Source organism: Ciconia boyciana, chromosome 6 (assembly GCF_034638445.1).
Source record: "Ciconia boyciana chromosome 6, ASM3463844v1, whole genome shotgun sequence".
NCBI lineage: Eukaryota > Metazoa > Chordata > Aves > Ciconiiformes > Ciconiidae > Ciconia > Ciconia boyciana.
The window spans coordinates 67,650,996-67,674,161 of record NC_132939.1 but is presented as its reverse complement, the minus strand read 5'-3'; the positions used below and the strand labels follow the sequence as shown (position 1 = coordinate 67,674,161).

At 44.5% G+C, this 23,166-nt stretch overlaps 1 protein-coding gene across 1 annotated transcript; it reads right to left on the bottom strand.

The window, feature by feature from the left end:
* GCH1 (GTP cyclohydrolase 1) lies at nucleotides 1-21,650 on the bottom strand. The gene is made up of 6 exons (XM_072865741.1): nucleotides 21,218-21,650; nucleotides 9,436-9,545; nucleotides 7,122-7,177; nucleotides 4,032-4,063; nucleotides 2,941-3,025; nucleotides 1-2,350 (listed from the first exon to the last, which is right to left on the bottom strand). Exons 1-6 carry the CDS (start codon nucleotides 21,525-21,527, stop codon nucleotides 2,224-2,226), a joined length of 720 nt encoding a protein of 239 aa, XP_072721842.1. The 5' UTR covers nucleotides 21,528-21,650; the 3' UTR covers nucleotides 1-2,223.
* Between the last annotated feature and the right edge of the window lie 1,516 nt (nucleotides 21,651-23,166).

The following is a 23,166-nucleotide window of genomic DNA, read 5'->3' as shown; positions in this document are numbered from 1 at the left end:
TAATGTTTTAGAGACAATGGACTTCTACGCGGTACAACAGCAGGCTGTACGTACTATACATATCTACACACTGGTTGTAGTTAAAGCTTGTGTATTTGAACAATACTCGTGTTCCAAAAAAATGCACCAAGTCTTACAACAACAAAAACGTGAACAAAATCCAAGGCCACAAGTAGAGAGAGGTATGTTTTAAGGACTACAGGTCACATGGAAATAAAAATCAGTGGTGGTGCAATGCGAACTTTATCCTGAATAGAGATAAGTGGTTAAAATGCAACTTTTCATTACCTCAGGAGCAAGACAGTGTTTTACAGAGACTTAATTTCCAAACTAAAGCAAGCAAAGAGAAACAAATTGTACTAGCGTGTGCCCCTTTGGTCCTCAAATGCTTGAGGTTGAGCTAATCCTCAATGTTGAGCTAAAAAGAGAAAGAGTTTTACTCTGAACTTCAGGCAGGAAAGATTTAAGGCTTTTCAGCTGGATACATACACTGAACTGAAAAGTGGCAGTATCTGCTCTCAGTCATTTAAGGAAAACAAATGCCATAGAGTTAGTGTATTTTATAAATGTGCAACACATACCTTGTTTACGCTAGCAGACAAACACTTTTATAGCACCTAACTCTACAGACTCCAGGACAGAGGATATTAGAAAAGATTTTTCCAATAACGCTGTGAAGGTCATCAAGGTAAAATTAGTGTAATTAAATGCATGAGGTGGTTGTTCTTGAAAGTTCTTTAGGCCCAATGGAATTTGGCCAGACATGACTTTCATTTCGTTTCCAACATGGGTTGAAGCAAGGGACAGGAATGTCGGTAAGATCAAGCTTGCCAGACCAGGAACTGCCTTTTAGGTTAGCCTACAGAACATCTTGGATTCATATTCGGCAAAGCAGATACGACTATGGGAACCTGCATTGTGGGCATCTGACAGCCTGGCTGACATTTTCTTTTTTAAGTTTTGCCTCCTGTGCTTAGTTTGAGAAGGGTGGTTTTCATTTGCGCCTCATGTTTTCCCAATTAAGAGTTACAAAACACCCATTAAAACTGTAACAAAGTATAAGAAGTTCAGCCAAGTCCAGCTGACTGAAACTTTTTGTACCAATACTGCCACAGAAAAATGTGGTTTAATTCATTTTGATGGCCCTGGAAATGCTTTTCTCAATTACTCTTATGAAATAAGTTGTCATTTCAGGTTACTTTGCCCTGAAATGACCTGCCATCAGGCAGGAGAGGTACAATGTGCTGTGTTCAGGGTTTCAGTACTCACCTTTGGTCCAACATTTATGAGATGCAAATCTTGAAATACTTGAAATCTTCATTTTCAGATTATCAGACTAGATTTAGCTTCTCAGTCTAACCCATGGAAAGCCAAGAAGGAAAGCTCAAGATATAAATATCATTAAAAACCTCTTTGGATATCTTAGCACTCTGCAGACAGACTCTGGGGTTTTTTTCCTCCCCTCTGTTAAAGTTTGCTTAAAAATAGTAACAAACTGACAGTTAAAGTGGTCAGACATTCTGAGGCACAGAGAAAAAGGTGCATACAACTCTATGTTGAGATAAGACTGTGCCCCAAATAGTTTAGAAGTTAATTCCCTGCGTGTTAAGAGGCTAGGAAAAATGTGTTTTAAATTTCTCAAACAAAAACACACACACAAAAAAAGGAGGGTTAATACTAGCAAGAATATAAAACACCACCAGAGGTAACATCTCAGAGGTATAACATACATATCAAGACATTGAAACAGCCACTGCAGGACTTGTAATAAAATATAGTCAGAGATAATTCAGGACCATCCTTTTCAGCAGAGGTACAATATTTGCAGCATAAGTGGTCCTACAAGGATCCACAGCCTTACAATTGTTTCCTGTGCTGCTCCATATTTATTCTAATAAACATAACTATTTCATAAATACCCATTTCACCCCCAAGCCCCACTTTTCTCCTAACAGCAGTATATTCTGAGTTGTGGATGGAAAAACACTTCCAAAACCCTATTCATAGCTTGTAATTCTGTGACTTCAGCATCATTGGAAATCCAGGAGGAGCCTACCTTATCATTACATTTTTCATTTGCCATCAAAAGTCTTTTACTGCACAAAGACTATGACAACAGTTCACAACGATTTAGTTTAAAAGTGAGATGTAGGAACAAGTAAGAACAGACAGCGACACTGGACAGAACAATCTCCAGAGTGCATTTAGAGAATAAACACAGTTTCAGCTCCTGATGAGTGTCAAGAATTCTTCACGGGTCTTTGGATCTTCCCGGAATACCCCCAACATTGTGCTGGTTACTGTTTTACTGCTCATTTTCTGTACCCCACGCATTACCATACACATATGCCTAGAAGAAATGAGAGGGGAGTCAATAAATCAGGCGTACTCAAAAGAAAGAAGTAATCCCACAGAGAGAGATGGTTTCTTACACGGTCACGTTAAATTCTGGGGAAGTGACAAAACTTCCATATCCAGAATGGACATCTGTCAGTAGTACCTCAGCTGTCCTCTATGGAAAAGAAAGTCAAATTCTCAGCCCCCTGCCTTCTCTCCTCTGATCCTAGGAAAATCCCACCTTTCCAAGGTGCATTCTGATCATGGGGACATGCCTGCTGCTAGTCCCAAGCTTTGCTCTACTTGAGGAAGCAGAAGGTGCACTGAGGCAGAGCACGGACCCAGTGCAACTGGGACAGCTGGCCACGCTGCCCGTTGCCACATCTCTGCAGTGGATAAGGTAGGCCCCCACTTTAAATGGCTCCAACCCACCAGGCCATTCCACTGAATGGGCAAGGATCACTCCTGCCTGCACTCTGCCTCATAAACAAGCATGGCACACAGCTACAGCAGCCGAAGAGGCAACACACAACAGCTCTGCAGCAGACAGCTGGAATCACACGCAGCCCATACACTACAACGGAACAGCTCAGAGTAACTTACGTAGCTTCAATAACCACTCCAACTCCAGTGGGCTGTAAGGCTTCTGTGATGGCTATTGCAATTTGTTTGGTAAGGCGTTCCTGGACTGAAAGAACAACGGGGAGTTCAGACGCAGTGTTAAATCTGACTAGCATCAATGCACCGCCACTATCTGGATAGCAACATTGCATCCTCGCTTCCCAGTGTGCCTGTTCCCTACCACCACCACACACACAAGTGCTGCTCTTCCTAAATAAATTTGATTAGTACCAAAGCCTATCTTATGTTTTGTATCCTGGAACAGACCTTTTATTTGCTTGTTTATATTGGGAGTCATTTTGCATTACACCTTTGCAGAAATTGCATTACCATGATTTGTTATAACAGCTCTTACATTTCCTGTTATGCAGTTAGAATTTCTTCCTTCTCTATTTTCTTTCAGTTTTTATGTATTTGTTCACTGGCTTTACTGCTGCACTATTCATTCCCTACACACAATTTCACTTTTTAAGGAAAGGAAATTGAGATAAAAAATGAGCAAATTAAGAGAGTCTATTGTCCTACAAAGCTCTACTTCCTGCAGCTCTAGCACCCTCTATTCACCAGTCAGACACCTGATGGTCACTAAGACTTCTGTCGCCAAGAAGAGGCCAAATTTAACTGCAGGACAATGAGAGCAGGCTGAGCCCAACCCAAGGCCTCAGATCCTGCAGCTTCCTCCACTTCTTGGGGGCAGCAAGCAGGCAGTCCATAACATGGCAGCTCTCACTTCATCGCTTCAGACAAGAATTCTTGAAGGCATCTCTCAAATTATCTGTAGGAGAGTTCAACTCCAGCAGCATCCAACTAGTTTAGTTATTCCTGGCAGCTGTATCTTGTAGCACATTTATCCTCTGAATCAGTTAACTGCCTACATCTATTTTCACAGGCAGATTTTACTCCTCACTGGAAACACAGGGGCTAAGGTGACAGATGAGAAACACCTGTTCAAGAACACAATGTTTGTCTTCACACTAAAATTTGCACAGCTATAGTCCACAGCTAATTACCAGTACCCTGAGCTGGCTAGCAAAGCACTGCACAACACCAAAACCAAAAATTCATCTGTTTACCTTGTAATCTTCTACTGTATATTTCCACGATCCTAAAGGAGAAAGGAAAAAGACAATGTTATACTTATTCCCATCTAACCATGATCCAATCTTCACAATTAACTTGACACTATCAAACAAGACCACTGTATGGATCTGTGTCCTGGAAATCTACACGACATCATGCTGCTGCTCAGCCCCTGGCTGGCATTGCTCAAGAACTTCCCTTAGCACACCACTGTGTTTAGTGACAGGTTCCCCCTACCCACCACCCCAGAGACTATTTCAGGGGCAAACCTGTCACTTCTCCCTAGAGCTTTCTTCTGTTGGCTCTTACTTTTGAATTACTTGGACCACCACCCACCTGCATCACACAGTTGCAAGGGAGTCCATGCCCAAAGACTCCCTGAAAGCTAATCCTTGAACTGAGGTCAGACTACCTCCTTTTGCTTTAATCTAAACCAGACGCTGTTTTAAGGACAATTCCGATATTGGGATTCTCAGAAGGCTACTGAAATTAAGCAGGAGATGTTTTGGATTCTTGCATTTAACCACAGATTTAACTAAGAACAATGAGACAGAATTGTTTTTATTTAAAACAGATACTCTCCACCCATATATCACGCCATCCTTCACATTTCAGTGCAGGGATCACCTTAGTGCTCCTCTCGAACATGACTTCAAATTTAAGCCATTTGTGGGGCAATGCAAGTGATACTACCATCATTTATCACCGCAGTACTATAACCCACACATTTAAGAAAAGTCTTATAACTGCTCTGTAACTCAATGGGTTGTTCATGCCAACCTCAAATGCTTAATTATATGTCAAGTGGCCATGTAAAGAAGTTGCTATAGAAAGCTTCAATACTTGTCTGGTCAGGCTAGACAAAAACCAGACACTGACTGGCAGCCTGAGGCATTAGTTACAAGAAACATCTCTGACAGCGAGACTTGCCTGCTGTTTTGGAGAGAGAATTACATGCAGAAACTCCCCTCCAGAAATGAAATGGTTGTGTTATAGCTATCCTAAACAGAGCAACATAATATTTAGATTAAATATATGGATAGGAAACAAGCCGATGCCGAGATATTTTTACACTGGTATTGCATATAAGAAGTCCTATAAGCATGTTTATGTAAAAAACAGTCACTTGCATTAGCGTTTTCAAGCCTGAGCTTAAAATCCAAAGAAAGATGTTTGTTTACTGAATACAGGTCATCCACAACTACAGAAACTCACCACATTAGACTAATCCTATTATGAAAGATTAGGCCTACAGTACCAACAGCCTCACAAATCTTTGTTCGAACACTAGTTGCATTATATAGGGCACAAAAGGGAAGCACTATTTGGCCCACCAATCTCTTCACGGTAAGCACTCAAAAGCAAGCGAGGACTGAGAACATTTTGTTATACAATAATCTAATCTTTTCATTATTGCAGTATAGGGGAGTTTTACAGTAGCTTGAAAGAGGCAAGATTTAACTTTCAAGCACAGCGCAGGAAGCCTTGCACATATTCATGCATGTTTCTATCCTGAGAATAAATAATAGGAAAGTTGTACACTTCTAGCATCATGTTGCCATTTGCATTAAAAATCACCAAAGACAGTTTTGAGCTCCTTTTTTTATCTGCAATTCAGAGGTAACTAGAGACCAGAGCACAAATCAACTGATGCATATTTCAAATGAGATTCTTAATCCTGCATTCAAGCCCTGCAGAGATGAAACCAAGTGCTAAAGACAGCCTCTTCAGGAAGGATGTTTGCCTTCAGAAATCCAACTCAAAAAAAAACCCTCACCACTTAAAAAGATCCAGCGACACGAGCGCCAGCCAACACACAACGCAAGCCATGAACTGCCAGAGACATCCCCAAGCGTAAGCGGCTACAGAAGGCAAAAATCTTTCACCCAGCAATCGCAGTGCTGTCAGCTCAGAACCTCATCCTACAGTTTCAGCCCTGAGGAACAGCCACAGAACACGTACGGAAAAATTTAAATGTTGAACTGCCTGTTGCAGCCTTTTAATCAGAGCAAAGTCCACTCCTATAAGCACTGCTAGAAGACATGAAGATGGCCACCTTGTAATATGAGTTACGTTAGCAAAGACATGACCTCCAAGGGCCCTTCCACTGCCAAACCAAATTCACTGTTCTGCAGGCAGAGCACAGAACAGAGCTGACTAATTTTAAAGCATTTTAGGGTCATATCCTACACATTTCTTACCCGCTAAGAAAACCCAGCGGGCATGCAGATTTACAAGGCTAATTCTCATTAGCATTACTGGAACTACAGCAAGATTAACAGATGTTATCAGGGAAAGTATAAACAAAATCTATGTGGTCTTCCTGAACTACAGCCAATTTTTCAGATTCGTTTCTCAAAGGAGACCCTTCCACTCTGGTCCCCAATAATCTGCTTATTGAAGGGATCTACCATCCCCTTCCTCACCAGAGCTAGAAAGTGTCACTTGATAACAAGACCCAGTGCAACAACTGATCCAAGGACACTTGCTGAGGAAAAAGCTATTTTCCATAACAAATGGATTTCTCAAGTGTATCATAATTGCTTTGTTTCTTAGGCTGAACTTTATCTATAAAATCTACCCCACGGCTCTCAGCAGGTCTCGAGTGAAAGAAAGAAATGCCAAATTTACCTGAAGAGTCAGCTAACAGATGAAAGCTTTAGATTCAATTTCTATCCATAGGGCATGTTCATTTACAGTTTGGAAGTTTTGGCTTTTTGTTCTTATCAGTCAATATACACACAAGTAGTAAATAGCTAGAGATCCCCACTGGTTTTTGTGGCCTGCCTTAGAACATGACCAAATTCTCTCTTGTTCTTGCTTCTGTGCTCCCTGCAGACATCAATGCTTTGGATGAACGTACAAAAGCTCTGCTGCAGTGGGCTGATGTGAATTAACACAGAGCTCTAAGACTTATCTGTCCTCTCCACAAAAACCAATGCTGAGGATTGGTCTAAATCCAAATCCAGGACACAAAGTGGGCTGAGCTTTAGAGGGGGACCAGATTAGAAAGATTAGCACAGTTAGCACAGCTTGGAATCCTTTTTACAAATTAGCATCACTTTCATTACAATAACACTTACCTAGCAAGCTTGCTGAGGCCAAGTACTTGTTTGTTAGGAAGATAGCCAATATGTACCTAGACAGAGGAGAACAAACCATTAACAGAATCAAAACCCCACTTCCAAATGCATATGAAACTCATGCATAGAGAATGAGATGTGCATTTGCCCCAGAACTAACTCTGGAACAGTCCAGAAGTCCTAGCATGTGGGAGGAACATGCCACCATGCAAGCCTGAAAAACTGTGGCGCTAACGGAGACTGTAAATGCCTGGTGAGGTCAGTGTCCTGGTGAAGAACAGGTAAGTTTTCTGAGGGGGAGAAAAATCACAACTCTTCAAGAGTCAAGGCTTATGTTCCAAGTCTCAGGAATGCTACAGAGTTCTACTAGATTTGGGTACAAAAAGCAGTCTATTATTCAGCACAGCGCTGTTCGTCTAAATTAAACATGCTTTTCTTTCAAGACCTAAAATGGATTTAGGGACCGGGAGGGAGAGGGACTGTACTTTACTTCCAGTGAGAGTTCTGATGGCAAGAAATACTTCACCACCAAAATCAGGCAGCACTTACTGATTGGGGGTTTTTCTTCTGCTTTGGTAGTACCATAGAGCATGGTATGACTAAGTCAACTTCCATCCTGCTCGAATATGGATTTGCTGAACATTCATACTGAACACATAGTTGCACTAAGTTGGAGTAAGTTCTTGAGAAGAAAAGTGCTCAGATACGAAGGCAGGAGGAAAGCCACTTAGCTTCTTGTTTTTAGAAAGCAACATAGGCTACTGAATTCAAGTGGGTTTACAGTTATAACAGATTATAAGCCAGCATTTGTGTCACTGTACCAGAGACTTGAAAAATTAGCCAAGATGCATTAGGGGAGTGTCAGTGTAGGATTCTGTCTTAGTGCTTTGCCTAGAGGCCCCATCTCAGAATCCTGTATTGCTGTACCTGCAATTAGAGGTACCACAGTGCACCTAATTACCTGGCTAACTTGCTCATTCCTATCACTTCTGTTGGGTAATCAACCCACTGACACCTGAAAAGACATGAAACATTTCAGACAAAGTAAGAGACAGAAATAAGCGTTGAATCCTGTTCCCCATAGAGTATTTTTGTAAACTTCTTAATTTCATTTAAGATAGAAGTGCAAATACAAGACCTGCTGGTCAGTATTTGTAGCCTGTTTGATGTACCCAACAGGAGAATGGTTAGTCTGAGAATATTTAGAGGCATACCAAGTCATTTAGCAGACCATTATACGAGCAGGACCAATTCGGTGTTTGCGAGGAGATTTCTCCAAACCACACAGGCTAAACAGCTAGACGTAAAAAGAATGCATATATTGCCACAGGAGTAATGAAGAGAATATACACAGTACGTGTAACTAAGAATAACAGGCAAAATAGAAAGCTCGCACAGAAAAAGAAGTTACCTTGTTTTCCAGTATAAAATACTAGCAGTGAGAAAAGAAAGCAGATGAAATTGAGTTGACTCAACTAAATAAACTGCTGGTTTCTGTTCGGGTATTTTATTTTTGGCAGACAGTTTACTTGGAACATATGTGGTACTGATCGAGTTTTATAGACAACAAAATCACTTGCTGCTCTCTGACCTGTGATTACTTAATGGTAGAACAGATGGATCAGAGTAAGCTCCATCCTTCTGTGCTGATATGAGAGTGAAGGGGCCAAGACATGCAGAAGGGACTACACATTTTGAACTCTTCATCATGTTTACAGCAGTTAACCTGAGACTTTTTATTTTATTTTTAAAGTTGGTGTTGAAATTGTGATGCCAACATCTGAAACACCAGCCCCTTTCATGGAAGTCCCAACCTAAGCAGCCTCCTGCTAGTCAATTTTGACCACCCCCTCCCTGACTGGGCTTGCTTATTTAAGACAGGGCTGCTAATCTGAAGTTTGTTTCACTCACAGGGGCTTCCCTGAGATGAATGTGCACTAGATAGCTCTGAGCCAGAAGCTAAATCCATGGCAGAGCCAGCATGCAGGGTGAGCTGATTTAATATCAAGATGTCTGCCCTCAAGGCTTGCTGCTGCTTCACGAAGAAGAGCTTTGATATGAAATGTCAGAAACCATTAGATTACTTAGACTAGGAAAGGTTGAGCATTATATTTTAGGAGCTTAAATCCAAATAAAACTCACATTAAGGAGGTCTTCCTTATTTGTATTCTGAAGATTAACTTCTAGAATCATAGCCGTAAGCAGTAAATACTTACAGGTTTAAAAGCTTTGTAGTTATAGCTACAAAGTCTTTTACATGTACTTTAGGTCTTTTATCATGTATTCCCACATTTGTTTTGTGAGGAAGAGTTACCTTTCCAACAAATGGAACGAGGTGATGCTCACACAATGAGAACATGTCTATGTCCTTCACAATTACCATCTCATCATGATCTTCATCAAAGATGGCGTCATTCAGAACATCTGAAATTAAATATTCACATTAAAAAAAAATAAATGCACAAGCATGGAAGGTTCTTCCAGCCAGTATCTGAGAAAGCTCGTAGCAAGAGCATAGCTCTCTCAGAACTACAGATTTTAGGGTTAAGATATGGGAAGCAATTAAGGAGTAACATCACAAGTACGCTTTGTTTGCATATGATCACACCATTGCCACAGTGCTATGTCAGACTACCTACGTGCTACACCAGAAGTCAGCCTATAGTGTTTTATTTAAATAATAGTTTGAGCCCAGGGTAGAACGAGTCTAGTCTTTGCAGAATTACTGACATCTTAAGAGCAATTAAGACTACAGCTGATAAAGCCAGTGCTGAGGAGGGTAGCATGTCTCGAAGTGGGCTTCCATTAGTGCTTCCACATACCACAAGCAAAGCTGAGCCTGAGGTTTGAGAAAAGCTAAGCCATCAGAGCAGTTTCTTCATGCACTTCAACACCAGCACCATTATCTTCAAGGAGGCTTTGCACGCAAATAAGATACTCTTATTTCATCCTGAAGCACACAAACCAGCAGCTATTCAGGCATACGCAAAAGTCGAAGAGACATATCTGTATCCACAGATAGGGGAGAGATTTGCTGTCCTGAACTGAAAGCAGGCATACTCTGGCCTAATTCTGCACCTCAGAGTTAACAGAGAATTGAGGTGGAGAAACCCACAAAGACAGAAGGAAGAAGAGACAGCTCAGTAAGAAAAGGAACCTACATGACCCTTTGCTAGTCTCAGAGCTCAGCAGAACAGATCCTCCGTTGATTTTCCAGATTTAACAGTCCCCTGACAAGTCCCCAAGCAATCCTGACACCAGTTACAGCAGATCACTATAGTCTCCACAAAGATTGCAGGCAGCTGGACCATGCTTGGAGAGGTTTAAAGTAGACCAGTCTCCAGTTAACAGATGGAGCCTTTTGAAGGACAAGAGAGAAAAGCTGTATAGAAGCAAGATTAGAGAGAGAGAGAATAGCAAGAGAGAACTAGCTGTACAGGAGGGCTGATAATCAGAACAAGGAACTCTGCAAACAAGTTAGCCTGAAGCCACAATGACTACTTGGAGTTACTTCCAGGAACCAGAGTCACATACACCATGGCCAGAAGGGGAATCAGGGTGCTCAGGGACTGCCCTGCTTCATCCACTGTAGAGCTTAGCACCTGCAGTGGCAATTACACAAATCTAATAGTTATGTCTGCTCTACTTGCCTTTATGCCTTCCCCTGACATGCACGTACACCTAATGGCCACCATCTGTTGTCGATAACTTATCGTCATCATGGAGCATTTTAATTTCCTGCTTGCTATCAGCACTACACAGGTAACCCTGGAAACTGTGCGCAAGATGTTCTGCCTGCGACGCATGTTCTTTCCTGAGAATGGCTGGCAACCTGCAAGACAGTGAGGCTGAACCCCAGAAGGCTTTTGATCAGGTCAGAGAGCAGGAGTAGGGGGCACAAAAGAGGCCAGGAAACAACTCTGTAAAGGCACATGATTTTGTTCTTCAAGTTTCAGAGTCTAGTTTACGCCAAACACTGCTGGAGAGGATTTTGATTACATTGAAAGCATCATGCAGTTGTATAACTATGAATCCAGCCAGGAATAGGCAGAATCCAAAACAGAGCAGACTCAGAGGAGAGGGAAGGGGGGGACAGAGCAGCCGTCTGGGTTCTTAGCTCCCTCCCGCAGCACTCCGCAGACGTGCCATTTCTACAGCAGAAAGGCAAACAGTGGTTTCACAAAACCTGCTACTATACCCAGCATTATTAAAACAAAATCCAAACGGATCCACAAAGCATCTCCAGAGTGACTGCTGCTGTTATTAGACCACCAGCTTGGCTTATACCAGCCTTGCCAGGAGCGTGTCAGAGCTCGATGTTAGATATGGATTTACGTCAGCACACTTGCAAAGCAGACTGTTCAGAACAATAAAAAATGGCCACATTCGCATTAAGAGTCATGGTAATGTGTGACAGCGTAAGGCCAAAGCTACAACAGAAGGTACTTCAGCCATGAAGTCTCATATATATGTACATATATATGCATATACACACTTATTCATGTATAAAATACAAATAGATCCTTAGAAACTTCATCTAAGGCACCTAACTCTGTTACTGGAATCCTGAAGAGCCACATTGTATCACGGAGACAGCTGTTAGTCCTACTTTAAAGCTGGGGGAAAGAAGAAGGTTAAGTGACTTGTGAAGTACCACACAGGCAACTTCAGGAACAAAATGCATCCTTCTCGTGGCTAAAGCAATTAAACAGGAACACAAAGGTCATCCATCCTTCTCGCATATCCCCTCTTAGGCTACAGCCCAGAGTCACAGCAGTTTGGGCAATGGTCCCTCACAGCCAAGGGAGTTTGAGAGGCACGTAAGCAAACAGATCTATGTGTTAAGAATATAACCACAGAGCTGCGGGATGCTTCGCGCTTCTCATTTATACGGGTCTTGCCAATTTTGCGCCTTAGATTTAATATCGCTAGTTGCAGCCAGATCACAGATGATACCTGCTCAGCTGCATAACCTCTGCAGTTGTGCCTGCAGCAAGGTGTGCTGATTTTAAGTCAGCACCAGTTACTCCTTGAGAAGGAGGGCCAGAGCCCATAAAGGAAGAAACCCGCTTAGTGTTAGCCTCTCCAATAACCCCTTCACAACTGCCAGATGATACAGGGAGATAAAGGTAAAACAAAATGTGAGACTGAAGGCCACTACCTGAGTAAATGACCACGGTGTTGAGAGCCCCAGTCACCCCTATCCTGCTCCAGTCTCTCCTGCTCACACTTCACTTCACCTCTTCTCCTGAAAATAAGCATAGCTTGAAGCCTGTCTATCCCTATACCTCCCTCTTTGAAATCCAAGCCTTGTATTGACAAAAAAAAAAAAAAAAAGAGTTAGGTAAGAGTAGCTGCAACAAGATGCTGTGCTGTGCTATGTCCCACTGCAGCACTTGTTTTCGGTAATTACACAGGAGAGACTTGTTTGGCAGAGACTCAAACACTTTGTGCAGGGAGGCAATACCATTTTATCTAACTTTGTCTGCCTTTTTTTTTCCCCATCATTCAATTTGCAACAGCATCAAACAGAGCCCTGACAAGCTCAGCCTGCATCCTGCATTCTGGAGAACTTAACAGAGCTGAAAGGACAGAAGGGGAAACAGGGCCGCAGATTAACCAGGCCAGAAGTAAAGCTGGGGACAAATTCGTGCCTCTTTTCCCATTCTTTCACTCTACCTACTAGGCCACAGTGCCTGCTTCACTAGCCCTGCCAATGCAACTGCATCTTTTCCATCCCTTCCTCCTGTGGCACCAGGATCTTCAAAGCAAAAGCGTAGAAGTCAACAGGGCTTTTAGAGGGAAGGAGGGCTAGAAGTAAATATTGCCAGCTTGGTTTCCTGACAAAGCGAGGCACCTGCAGCTCAGATGGGCTCTCCCTCAACAGGCTACTTTTCCTTAATACGAAAAGGAAATTCTTCCTCTCACATGAAGCAACACTTTTACTCGTTCCAAGTACCACCTACGTAATCATCCACATCAGTAGGGTAGGACTAGCGTCTCCTCTGCTAGCAAGAGGATGGGCACATTCACACATCGTCCCTTGGCCTCTCAGTCACACCCTCACAGTGCTTTTACTAGTCACAGCTCTGCTCAAGTGCTGGCACCAAGCCCTTTCTACAAGCCAAAGGAAACAGCAGATAACACCATTTTCATTCTCCATCACTCCAGAAAAGCTAAGGGAATTTACTGCTTAAGTCCTTAAGCCTAGACACATCATGTTAACGAAAAGCTAAGATCCGAATTACAATACAGGCTGGCAGGAAGGGAACAAGAACAAACATTATAAGTACAGTTGGGGCACTCTCTAGATTATTCCAGCTGATTTTTCCTTCAGCCCAGAGTTCTAGTCCTGTTGTAGAAACTTCAATGGGCTGTTAAAACTGAACAGACACCTCTGCTGCAAGTTAACTCCTGAAACAGAGCAGAATTAATTTTCCCCTTTATCTTCAAAAAGAGTTGATAAAAGCAAAAAAAATCAGAATTGGATGAAGACAGGATGAGAAAGACCTTTCAGGATTTTGCGTCAGAGCTAAGCAAAAAGACCTGTTGCTATAGAAACTATTTGCATGGCTTTAATGTAACACAGGAAAGCAAAAGCACCTCTGGCAACCAAAGAAGCCAGAGCCCACCCAGCAGCTGGCTCAGCAGGTGAAGGAAATGAAGGATAGCAGCACTCTGCAGAGCAGCACTGCATCAGCTTCACAGCACTTCAGATGTCCCATTTTTACTATGCCTGGGAGGCAGAAGCCTGAAGTGATGTAGGTTGTTCTCACTATGAGTTAAAGCACTTTCCCGTGGTGTTAAGTTGCCCCACTGCTCCACTTTAGAGGAGTCAGACTGAAGATTGTTCAGTGGCAAGAGCATGAAGGCAGTCTCAGAGATTCCCCGATACCGTTCCCTGAGCTCATCCATCCTGGCAGAAACAAGGCGCAAGGTTCTCCTGATACCCATTCCACAGCTCCAGACTGTCCTCACTGACAGCCCCTATGCCCTCCATGGTGACCCATAAGTCCCATAAGTTGCAGCAGGCAGGTGAGGCCATCACAGGAATGGCCTCAGGCCAAGGGAGGCAGATGTCCTATGAGGGTGGTGGGGCAAGTCACACCATACCAGTGCCCAATAGCTTGAACAAAATAAAGTACAGGCTGAGGTCAGGTACCTTCTGCTCTCCCAGGAACACAGACTGAGTTACACCAAAACCAACAGCAGGGGACCTTGCATGAAGTAGGAACAGGTCGCGGTTTGGAAGATAATCCAGAAGAGTAGTGCCATGAGCCAGAGACCAAAGGCTAACCATTCATTAAGGCACAATCAGCTGGGGTATGTTGGCAGACACCCTTGACTGTCTTTCTCAAGAAGTTCCTCATCATCTGAAGACAGATGTAATTGACAGCAGGAGCCATGAGCTAACAGCTGAATGTGTAGTAGGGAGACCAACAGGCTACAGGGTCAGAATTAAATCTGGAAGGAAATTGCTGTAAAAACCTTTCAGTTGCTGCTGGGTAAACAGTAAGATGTAGAGCCAAAACTGAAATTGGTTATTTATTCAGGCAATGACACTACAGGATAACTGTAGTTAGAGAAAATATTCCAGACAAGCAACCCAAGACAATTATTGCAGCCTTTCAGTGTTAAAAAGGTACCAGGAATTTATTATTCATACAGAGAAGAGAATCAGGCTACAAAAACACTCATTCATATAGAGAGAGCCTGTACTGCTGCAGAAAGTTAACGACTTCAGGTTGCTAAGAAAGGGGGTGGTCTGGGTATGCCAATTCACAACAGAATTCTCATTTGCTTCAAGAAGTCTTGAAGAGCTCTAGAAAGAGACACAGCCTAAGATGCCACATCACTATTTAGATAGGCAATAGAGTTCAAAAGCTGCAGAGAAAATTAAAGGGGCACTATGTGGCTTCCTTGTCATAACACACCTTCCTAACAGGAACCAAGAAAAGCCTCAGACAAAAGAATTCACAAGTTTATGACTAATATTTCAGATTTCATCACTGCCACACCAAAGGACTAGAAACAGACATTGAACTTCAGACAGGAGCATTTGCTTCAGAAGCAAAGCTTAATTCCTCAGTTACCAGAAGAGAGTTACCACAGTTACCAGATGTGTCATTTAAGGCACATTTTATAAAAGCAAAGATGGAGGAAAAGTATTATTGCTATTCAACTAATTCTGGCTATCATTTGTACAGATTTGTTTATTTTCCTATAAGACACTTTCCATGTTGCAGCGAGAGACTCAAGTCTATTCATAAGAGATCAGTTATTGCAGACTCTCAGATGAAGCTAAGATTAGGTTCTAGAAGTTGCCTTCCGCCAGGGGGTTTATTAATATGAGGGAAAGCAGGGTTATGGAGATGCTCATTAAAATGTATCAGGATTTTCAATAACCATTTCAATGTCTCCTGTCATAGAAGGTGCTGAAATTTCTTTCTGAAATTGAAACAAAGGAAAAATCAGACAAGATGAAACAACACTTTTGAAAAGCAACACGAAGAGATCAGAAGTCTTTAACAGTTAAGATCCGAGAGGTTAAGACATTTAATAAATTCCTGACAAAACCCCAAACAAGCTTAACAAATCTGGTATTAGCTGAGCATTAATGGGCAGGGGAGATCATCCTGGGAAGTCCTACAGTCCTAGCTCCCAGCAGAAATTTCACTGCACCGAGTACCTGTTTCAGCATGGTAGGCTTCACCCACGCAGGGGTAGAGGTTGAGGAAAGAAACCCCCAAGAATCTTACTCTGAACAACTCTGTATCTCCCACCCTCTGGTTTACAAGAAACAAGCCATGGCCATACCACAATAATGCTGATGTTTAAGTTATTAATAGGTTAGACTGTTGCATCTATGAGAAGCAAGAGAACTAGTAGTGCCTTGTTTCCAGGAAAGAATGAAGTAACTCACCAGCTCCTAGCAAAGGGCACTGCTGCTGATCAAACAGCCTTGTTTGTTTAAGGCACTGCCTGTCTATTTTTTACGTAGCAATGCTTAGCACCTCTCATCCACAGCAAACTGAGCAGGCTTGGAAAAATTTATGAGCTTACACCATTGCTGTCATCTGTCAAAATACCAAATCCACACAGACAAGAAGATGAAGAAAAGAATATTAAGGTTGGATTTTTTCACCCTTCATCATAGGAAAACCACATAAACTAATGAGAGAAGAAAAGCAACATACACACAGTTCAGCAGGTGTTAATCTACTGTATGAGACCTAACTAGTTATTTGCTTTAAAATAAAAGCTACATGGTGGAGTCACTTAGCTTCCAGGCAAATAAAGCGTACATGCAGCCTTTCAAAGCACAGAGGCTGGGAAAGCAAAGTTATCCTCTCCCAGTACTTCTGATTTTAATTTCCCTATTAAACATGCTTGAAAGGTAACATATCTACCAGAAGAGTCTTCCAGCTTTTATTCATGTAACAACTCTCACCATTACCAGTAAGTACACTGTTCAACGAACGTGCTGTTTTGCTTAGAGTGCTTATGGCTGATGGAAACAAGTTAACTTCCTACTGCAGATGCAGGCAGCTTTTTCAACCCTGTGCCTCATGTTTCCTACAGGATTACACAATCAGAACCAACTCCTTTAGGGTTTGTCTTTTGAAACTAGCATCACTGACACTTGCCATTGCTGTAACTTACCAGTTAGCTCTGCTTAGCAAGATTGATTCTCAAGTCCTCAGCTTGAGTTACAAGTTAGTACCATCTGCAATCTTGTATTTCCATGTATTCCTTCATTTACTGCATTTGCACACACTTGTGCTTTGTAGTATTTATATAGTCTCATAGCCAGCACCTCTAAGGGTGACATTAAGCCTTTGCTAAAGGAGGGACAGATCTCTCGAGGTTTAGTCTTTGTGTGGCAGGCAATTGCCTGAACCAACTTTAAGAAAGCTAAAAGCCATCTGCTATCAACAGTCCAGTTCACCTTTATTAACCAAGAGAACAGGTTACTATTTTGCAATATAAGTTACTCTCAGAAGTATGAAGCTGATAGACCTGACCCCGGAAAAGAAAACAGGTTCTTGGATGCTCATGCAGAAGCACTGCAATGAAACTGAAAAACAAAAAACTTTTGGTATCCTGTCTGCTCTGACATCCTTACCAATACATGAAGTGGTTGCTGTTGTAATGGCTGTTAGCCTATACAGATGCCCAACTGAACTGCTAGCATTTTTTCTGATCCCCAGGTGGATTTTCTTTGAAATCTCTGGAGGCATTCTTGCTCCTCCAATGAAAGCTTGTTGACTAGTACTATAAAATTGAGACCAATACAGTTGAATACATTTTTTCAAAGAAAGAGGTTGAGGCCTTTAGTAAAGCCAGGATTAATAAGAGAAAAGACATAATCTAGAAAGACAAGAAAGAGCCAGATTTAGACATTTAGCTAGTAAACTCTACTAATGGCTCTGAAATACAATACTGACCAGCTGCAGAACACAGATAGCAAAGATGAATAAGAGGTAATCAGGAACACTGTTTGAAAACGAGCACTATTGAAAACAAGCTAGGAAATACACACAGGGTGGAAGCTGGAGCATGGAATCAGCTTCTCTGTTACTCACATAAATCTGAATGGAGAGAAGGGACTGAATTGAGATGTAATCTTCCCTACAACAGTACAAAGTTAAGCTATGGAAAGTACAAAAACACAAATACAGTCAGGTGTCATGGAAGCAAAATGACAACACCCAGGAAAGGAGATCAAATGTCCAGCACATTTAACCATGTCCCAAATGTGTTATGCTCTCAGACACACGGTAATCCAAACGATCAAGAAAATATTTGTTCTTAAGGATGAATTATCAATCAAGGCTCAAAAAGAAAAACAATACCCATTTGCTGACTGTTGAAACCACACATCAGCTCAGCAGCTTCCAAAAGCATTCCTTAAAACCAAAGGAACCAGGGTTCCTCAAACCATACTCCCCACTCACGCCGTTTGGTCATCTTCTCCTCCAGTGCCACCACAGAGGACAGATTCCTGCAGGGCAGGTATGGCCATCATCCCTCCCCATACCAGAAAGCTTCCAGCAACCTGACGGCACTCAAAAATGTTCAGTGACAAGTGAGAGCAAGGCACCGCTCAAATCACTAACCTCTGAGAGCAGTGGGCAGCATTCGAGGCCGTCAAGTAGCTTGTTTGCTACCACATAACCCCCATGTTCTCGCTTACAGCAAGCAAGACTCAAGTCAAGCACATGAAACACTGAAGACCTCCTACAGTGTACTTTCAACTTTACACTCGCCAGCCTTCACTATATTTCATAATTTGGGAATATATCTATTACATCATTTTTTGTGTTCCTGTATGGAAAATTAAAATGCCACCAGAAATGAATTGCTTTTCTCCTGCCTGTCTAAGGCAGATACTCAAGCAGACAAACTCGGAAGGCTGATTTTAAAGCCTGTGGCTGTACTAACACTCACTACCTTCGTTTGTCACTCTCTTCTGGCTGCATAGTCTGGCAACATTTCCACATACTGACAAGGGTTGTGAGCTCAGCTGGGGCCAGCTGAAGACAGGTGCCTGTTAGCAACACACCTTGCCTCTAGTCCTGTGTTTGTACAACCACTACCACAGAGCTTTTACTTGAGAAGCCTTTTATAATAGCTGTAAGCCCCATCTTTTCATAACTGTCTGCTATCTTCTGCCTGCTGGGGAATAAACTTGAACACATAACTCACATCCCACAAATCATTGCTTTAACCTTTGCCTATCCAGACAGTTCCACATAAGGAACGGAGTAAGTTGGAAAATAAGAGGTCAGGGCTGCTTTGTTGTGCGTTGGGGGTTTTTTCGGTTGGTTTTTTTTTTTGCTTTTACAAGCCAGTTCGTGGTCCAGTTCACAGCCTGGCTAGGCAGGCAGTTGTATTAGTATAGCCAAGCAAACAGCACACCAGCAGAGACAAGCGGCAGGAATTGCAGTCCCACAGCTAGCTTTGTTCCCAAAGACTTTGTAGTTGTTGGTTCTAGGTTTCACGATGCATTTAAAACTCTCCCAAGTGGAAGTTACTTCCATATCAACTCTCCCAGCCAACTCCTCATCCACTAGTCATTTTGATAGCTGCTGTGGACTTGTCCTGCAGCTACAGCTCTTTCTTCTGTTTGGCTCGTAAGAGTGGGAAGACTGGAAGCCGGGCATTATGTTAGAAGAGGTGAGTAGCTGGAAAGTAAAAGGATTCCCCACCTGACACAGGAAGGGATGTTAAGATCACAGCTTCATTTTATTTCCTACGAAGAAAAGAAAAAAGCAGTCCAAGAGTACAGCACCTAGCACTGACACTTTCCACTCTTAGATATAATACAGCTCTCTCCCAGGTATGGATATTCAGGGGAGGGGACTATCCAGAACTACTCTGCTTAATGAAATGTATGTGAGAGATTGGGACAGACTATTTGGGTCCCAGAGAATCCACACTAGAGCAGAAAAAAGCTATTAAAAAAAACTTTAAGGGAATGTGTGGCTCTGCACACAAGAGTGCCAGCAAGGTAAGAGAGGACTTAAGATAGGCAGCAACCTCATCCAGGTTCAGTACAGGAATTTGTGCTCAGAAACTATCACTAAAAAAATCCTTCTGCTAGAGACTGGCAGGATGACTGAAAGACCTCCTGTGTTTTATAGCAGTAAAGAGACACATGCAATCCCCAAACAAGAAAAGTTATTCCCAGTAGACAAAGGATCATTCTTCGAGACCCTATGAAACCTCATCTCAAACACACCATGCAGCAAGACTAAAGGAAGGGAGGAACGAGGATGGCCACTGCAGCCCAGAGCGTATTGCCAGATGTGAACCCGAAAACCTGGTTTGATCTGAAAGGCAAGACAAATGCCAAGGCAGAAATGCTGTTCCTGGGGGAAGCTAGGACACATGGGCACATGAGTATAAGCTGGCCATGAGTAAAGTTAATGCTGGAAGTTAGATGCAATCTGATTTCAGAAGAGCCAATAGTTGAGAAGTGAAAAAGAAACTAAACACGAAAGCCAACCTTTAAGTTGAAGCACAGTGCACTTATGAAAAGGACTCTGACGTGTTAGCAGGAAGCTCCCTGATACCAGCCATCAGCACGGTTCAGCCTTTTCATTCAGCTGCAACACATTGATGCAGTTCTGGGGCACTCAATACACCAGTGCTGTACTCCGGAGAGCAGAACACGCTCAGCTCCTTTCTGATTCGCATTCAGAGGTCCTTGCTGACAGTGTTTGCACCCCTTATGCACTAACAGGAACTTGCCTTTTACTGTAAGAGGGAGCGGAAAGGGGAATTCCTCAGTTTCCCAAGCCCTTTTTTACTGTTTGTACCAGGTACAGTCCTTAGTGGAAAGACTGAGAAATGGAAAACTGATGTAAAAACTAAATTTTCAAGCAGGATTTACCCTGCACTGGAACCAAGATACAGTTTTGGAGTTGCTGGTGATGAGGAAAACAAATCCCACCCATCTCTATACCTGCATTCACTGCAGGGACCCTGAGATGAGGTAGGGATCTCCCCGACCTCCTCCTTAACTCACTTCCTCAAGTTTCATTCCCACCTTTGGAAAACCTCACCTGAGAACAGCATCAGCAGAACAGGACCTTTTCTGAGAAAATTCAAGCCACCTCTGTCTGCTAATAGAAGCAAGTGTTCCTACCTTGTCTTCCTACCTAGGAAGACAGCCTAGCTCAGCTGGGGATGGAGGAAGGCACAATCAAGGAGTTCCTACGCCAGAGCTTGAAAAGTTTACGCCAGAAGAGGGAAAGCAAAAGCACTTGCTCTGTTCACCGAAACCAGAAGCACTGAAGTTTATGACAGCATGCGAAGTTTACTAGCATGCAGTTTAACAAAATAAATCGGGGGAAGGAGAAGACAGACAGACCCCAAGGTACGGGTGTTTCTAGCGCATATTGCTGATGACTTACTGACAAGGGGCATCAGACGGACGGTACTGTGGCAGGGCAGTGGCGAAGCCCGTTTTAAGACCAAGTAGGAAAGCCAGCACCACGGCTGGTATCAAAGCGGCAGGCTCCAGCTCCGCCGTCCCCGGCCCGCAGCCCTCCCCGGCGTGACGCCCGCCCGCCGGGAGCGCTCCCTACCCGAGATGGTCTCCTGGTAGCCCTTGGTGAAGAACTGCATGGCGGTGGCCGCCCTCCAGGGCGTCTTCAGCAGCCCCTGCCGCTCGGGGTCCTCGCCCAGCGAGCGCAGGATGGTGGTGTAGGCGGCCGCCAGGCTGGGCAGGCTCAGCTCGTTGTCCTCCTCGCTGCGGGGCCGCTCGCCCCGCCAGCCGTCCCCGCTGCCGCCGCCGGGGGCGACGCGTGGCTTCTCGGCGCCCGCCGACGGGGAGGCGGCGGGCGACGGCGGCCTCTCCTGCCGCGCGTACCCGTTACAGCTCCGCGCCGCCTCCATGGGCCCCTGCAGGGCCCGGCCGGCCCGCCGCCGTGCGGGCAGCGCGCTGTGGCGGAGCCCGTCGCCCTCAGTCCTCCGCCTCAGCCCGCCGCCCGCCGCCTCAGCCCGCCGCCCGCCGCCGCCTCAGCGCTCCCGCCCGCCGCCTCAGCCGCCCGCTTTATACGGCCCGCGCCGCTGCCATTGGCCGCCGCCGCCGCGACGTCACCCGCCGTGTCATGAGCCGGCCGGTCTCAGCCCGGCGCGGGGAGCGGCGGGGCCTGGCGGGGTCCCCCGGCGGCGGCGCGGGGCCGGGAGTGCGGGGCGTCAGGCCCGGGCCGCTTAGGGTCGGGTCCCCTCCCGCTTATCATCCCCTCCGAGGCGGGGAAGGGCCGTGGGGAGCCCAGGGCCAGCGGCAAGGCCGCTCCGGCAGAGGACGGGTGGGGAGGGTCCCGCTGGGATAGGGGTGCTTGCCCTGGGCAGCAGCTCCCGACGTCGTTCTCCATTTTCTCTTCCTCCTCTCCAACTTCGAGAGCTGGTCCTTTTCCCACCAGGGTGATGGAAGGCGCATCCTGCTCGGTAGCTCCTCGGTGCTGCCGAAACGCCATCATAACCGTTCTGGGGTGCTCCGAGTCGGATGCGTCCGCCAGAAAGATCCCGGGTGTGGATCTGTCCTCCTTCGTGACAATCCCTACCACTTAATCATGGCTGGGGTTCGGTCCCTTCAAACCTATGAGCTCTGCAGACACCTTCCTGCTGCACGGCTCGTGTGCCCCGACGTTTTCATATTCCCGCCTGTGGCTCTGGAAATGCGCCGTCTCTGATGATCGAAACCAAATATTTTGGGGTCTCCGTGGGGATCTGGCTGGGATGTCACCCATGCCAGTAGTTTGAGCATCCTTCATCCTCGGCAGCTTGTCATTGCCAACGGCAGCCGTCAGGCCTTTCTGCCCCAGCCCCACGTAGGGTTCAAATGTTGGCGAACAGATAAATGCTGGGGCTGGTGGTTTGGAAGGGAGGTCCCCTCCGGCCAAAGCTATTCCAGGATTTTATGAGATAGAAACTGAGTCTTAAGGTTCAGCTGAGCATCGGGTGTGTGCTCCATCACCCGTCGCCCCAAGCACAAGCGAGGTAACTAATATTTTCTGGATTGCCATCAAAATAAATGGCTGAGATGCTAAGGGACGCAGCAAAGCCCTCTCTTTTCACACACGATCTGTCTGAAAGGCAGCAGGGGCAAATTCTCCCCTTTTGTGCCTAGGAAATGGTAAATTGCTGGGGAGACAAGGAGGGGAAGGAGCTGTCGGAGGCATGGGGCGCGGAGCATGACTCACTGGCTTTCCTCTGTCTCCTCCTGGCACAAGAGCTACATTTAACCAAGACAAGCAAAAAAAAAAAAAAAAAAACCCGGCAGCAGTAACACGCTCCACATTTATCATTCGGTTTCCAATCACAGGTTTTACCAGAAGAGAGCCAGGATGACTCAGGTGAAATCAAGGGGCTGGCGCTGGCCTGCAGCCAGCCAGGCTTTAGTGCGGTTTTATTGCCCCGGGCTGCGAACAGGAACAGAAACTGCTGTAGCGGAGGATTTGAAGCCCTGAACTTCATCTCCGCTCCTCCCTAGGCACCCACCGAGGAGCAGCTGGGTACCCTACATCATTTC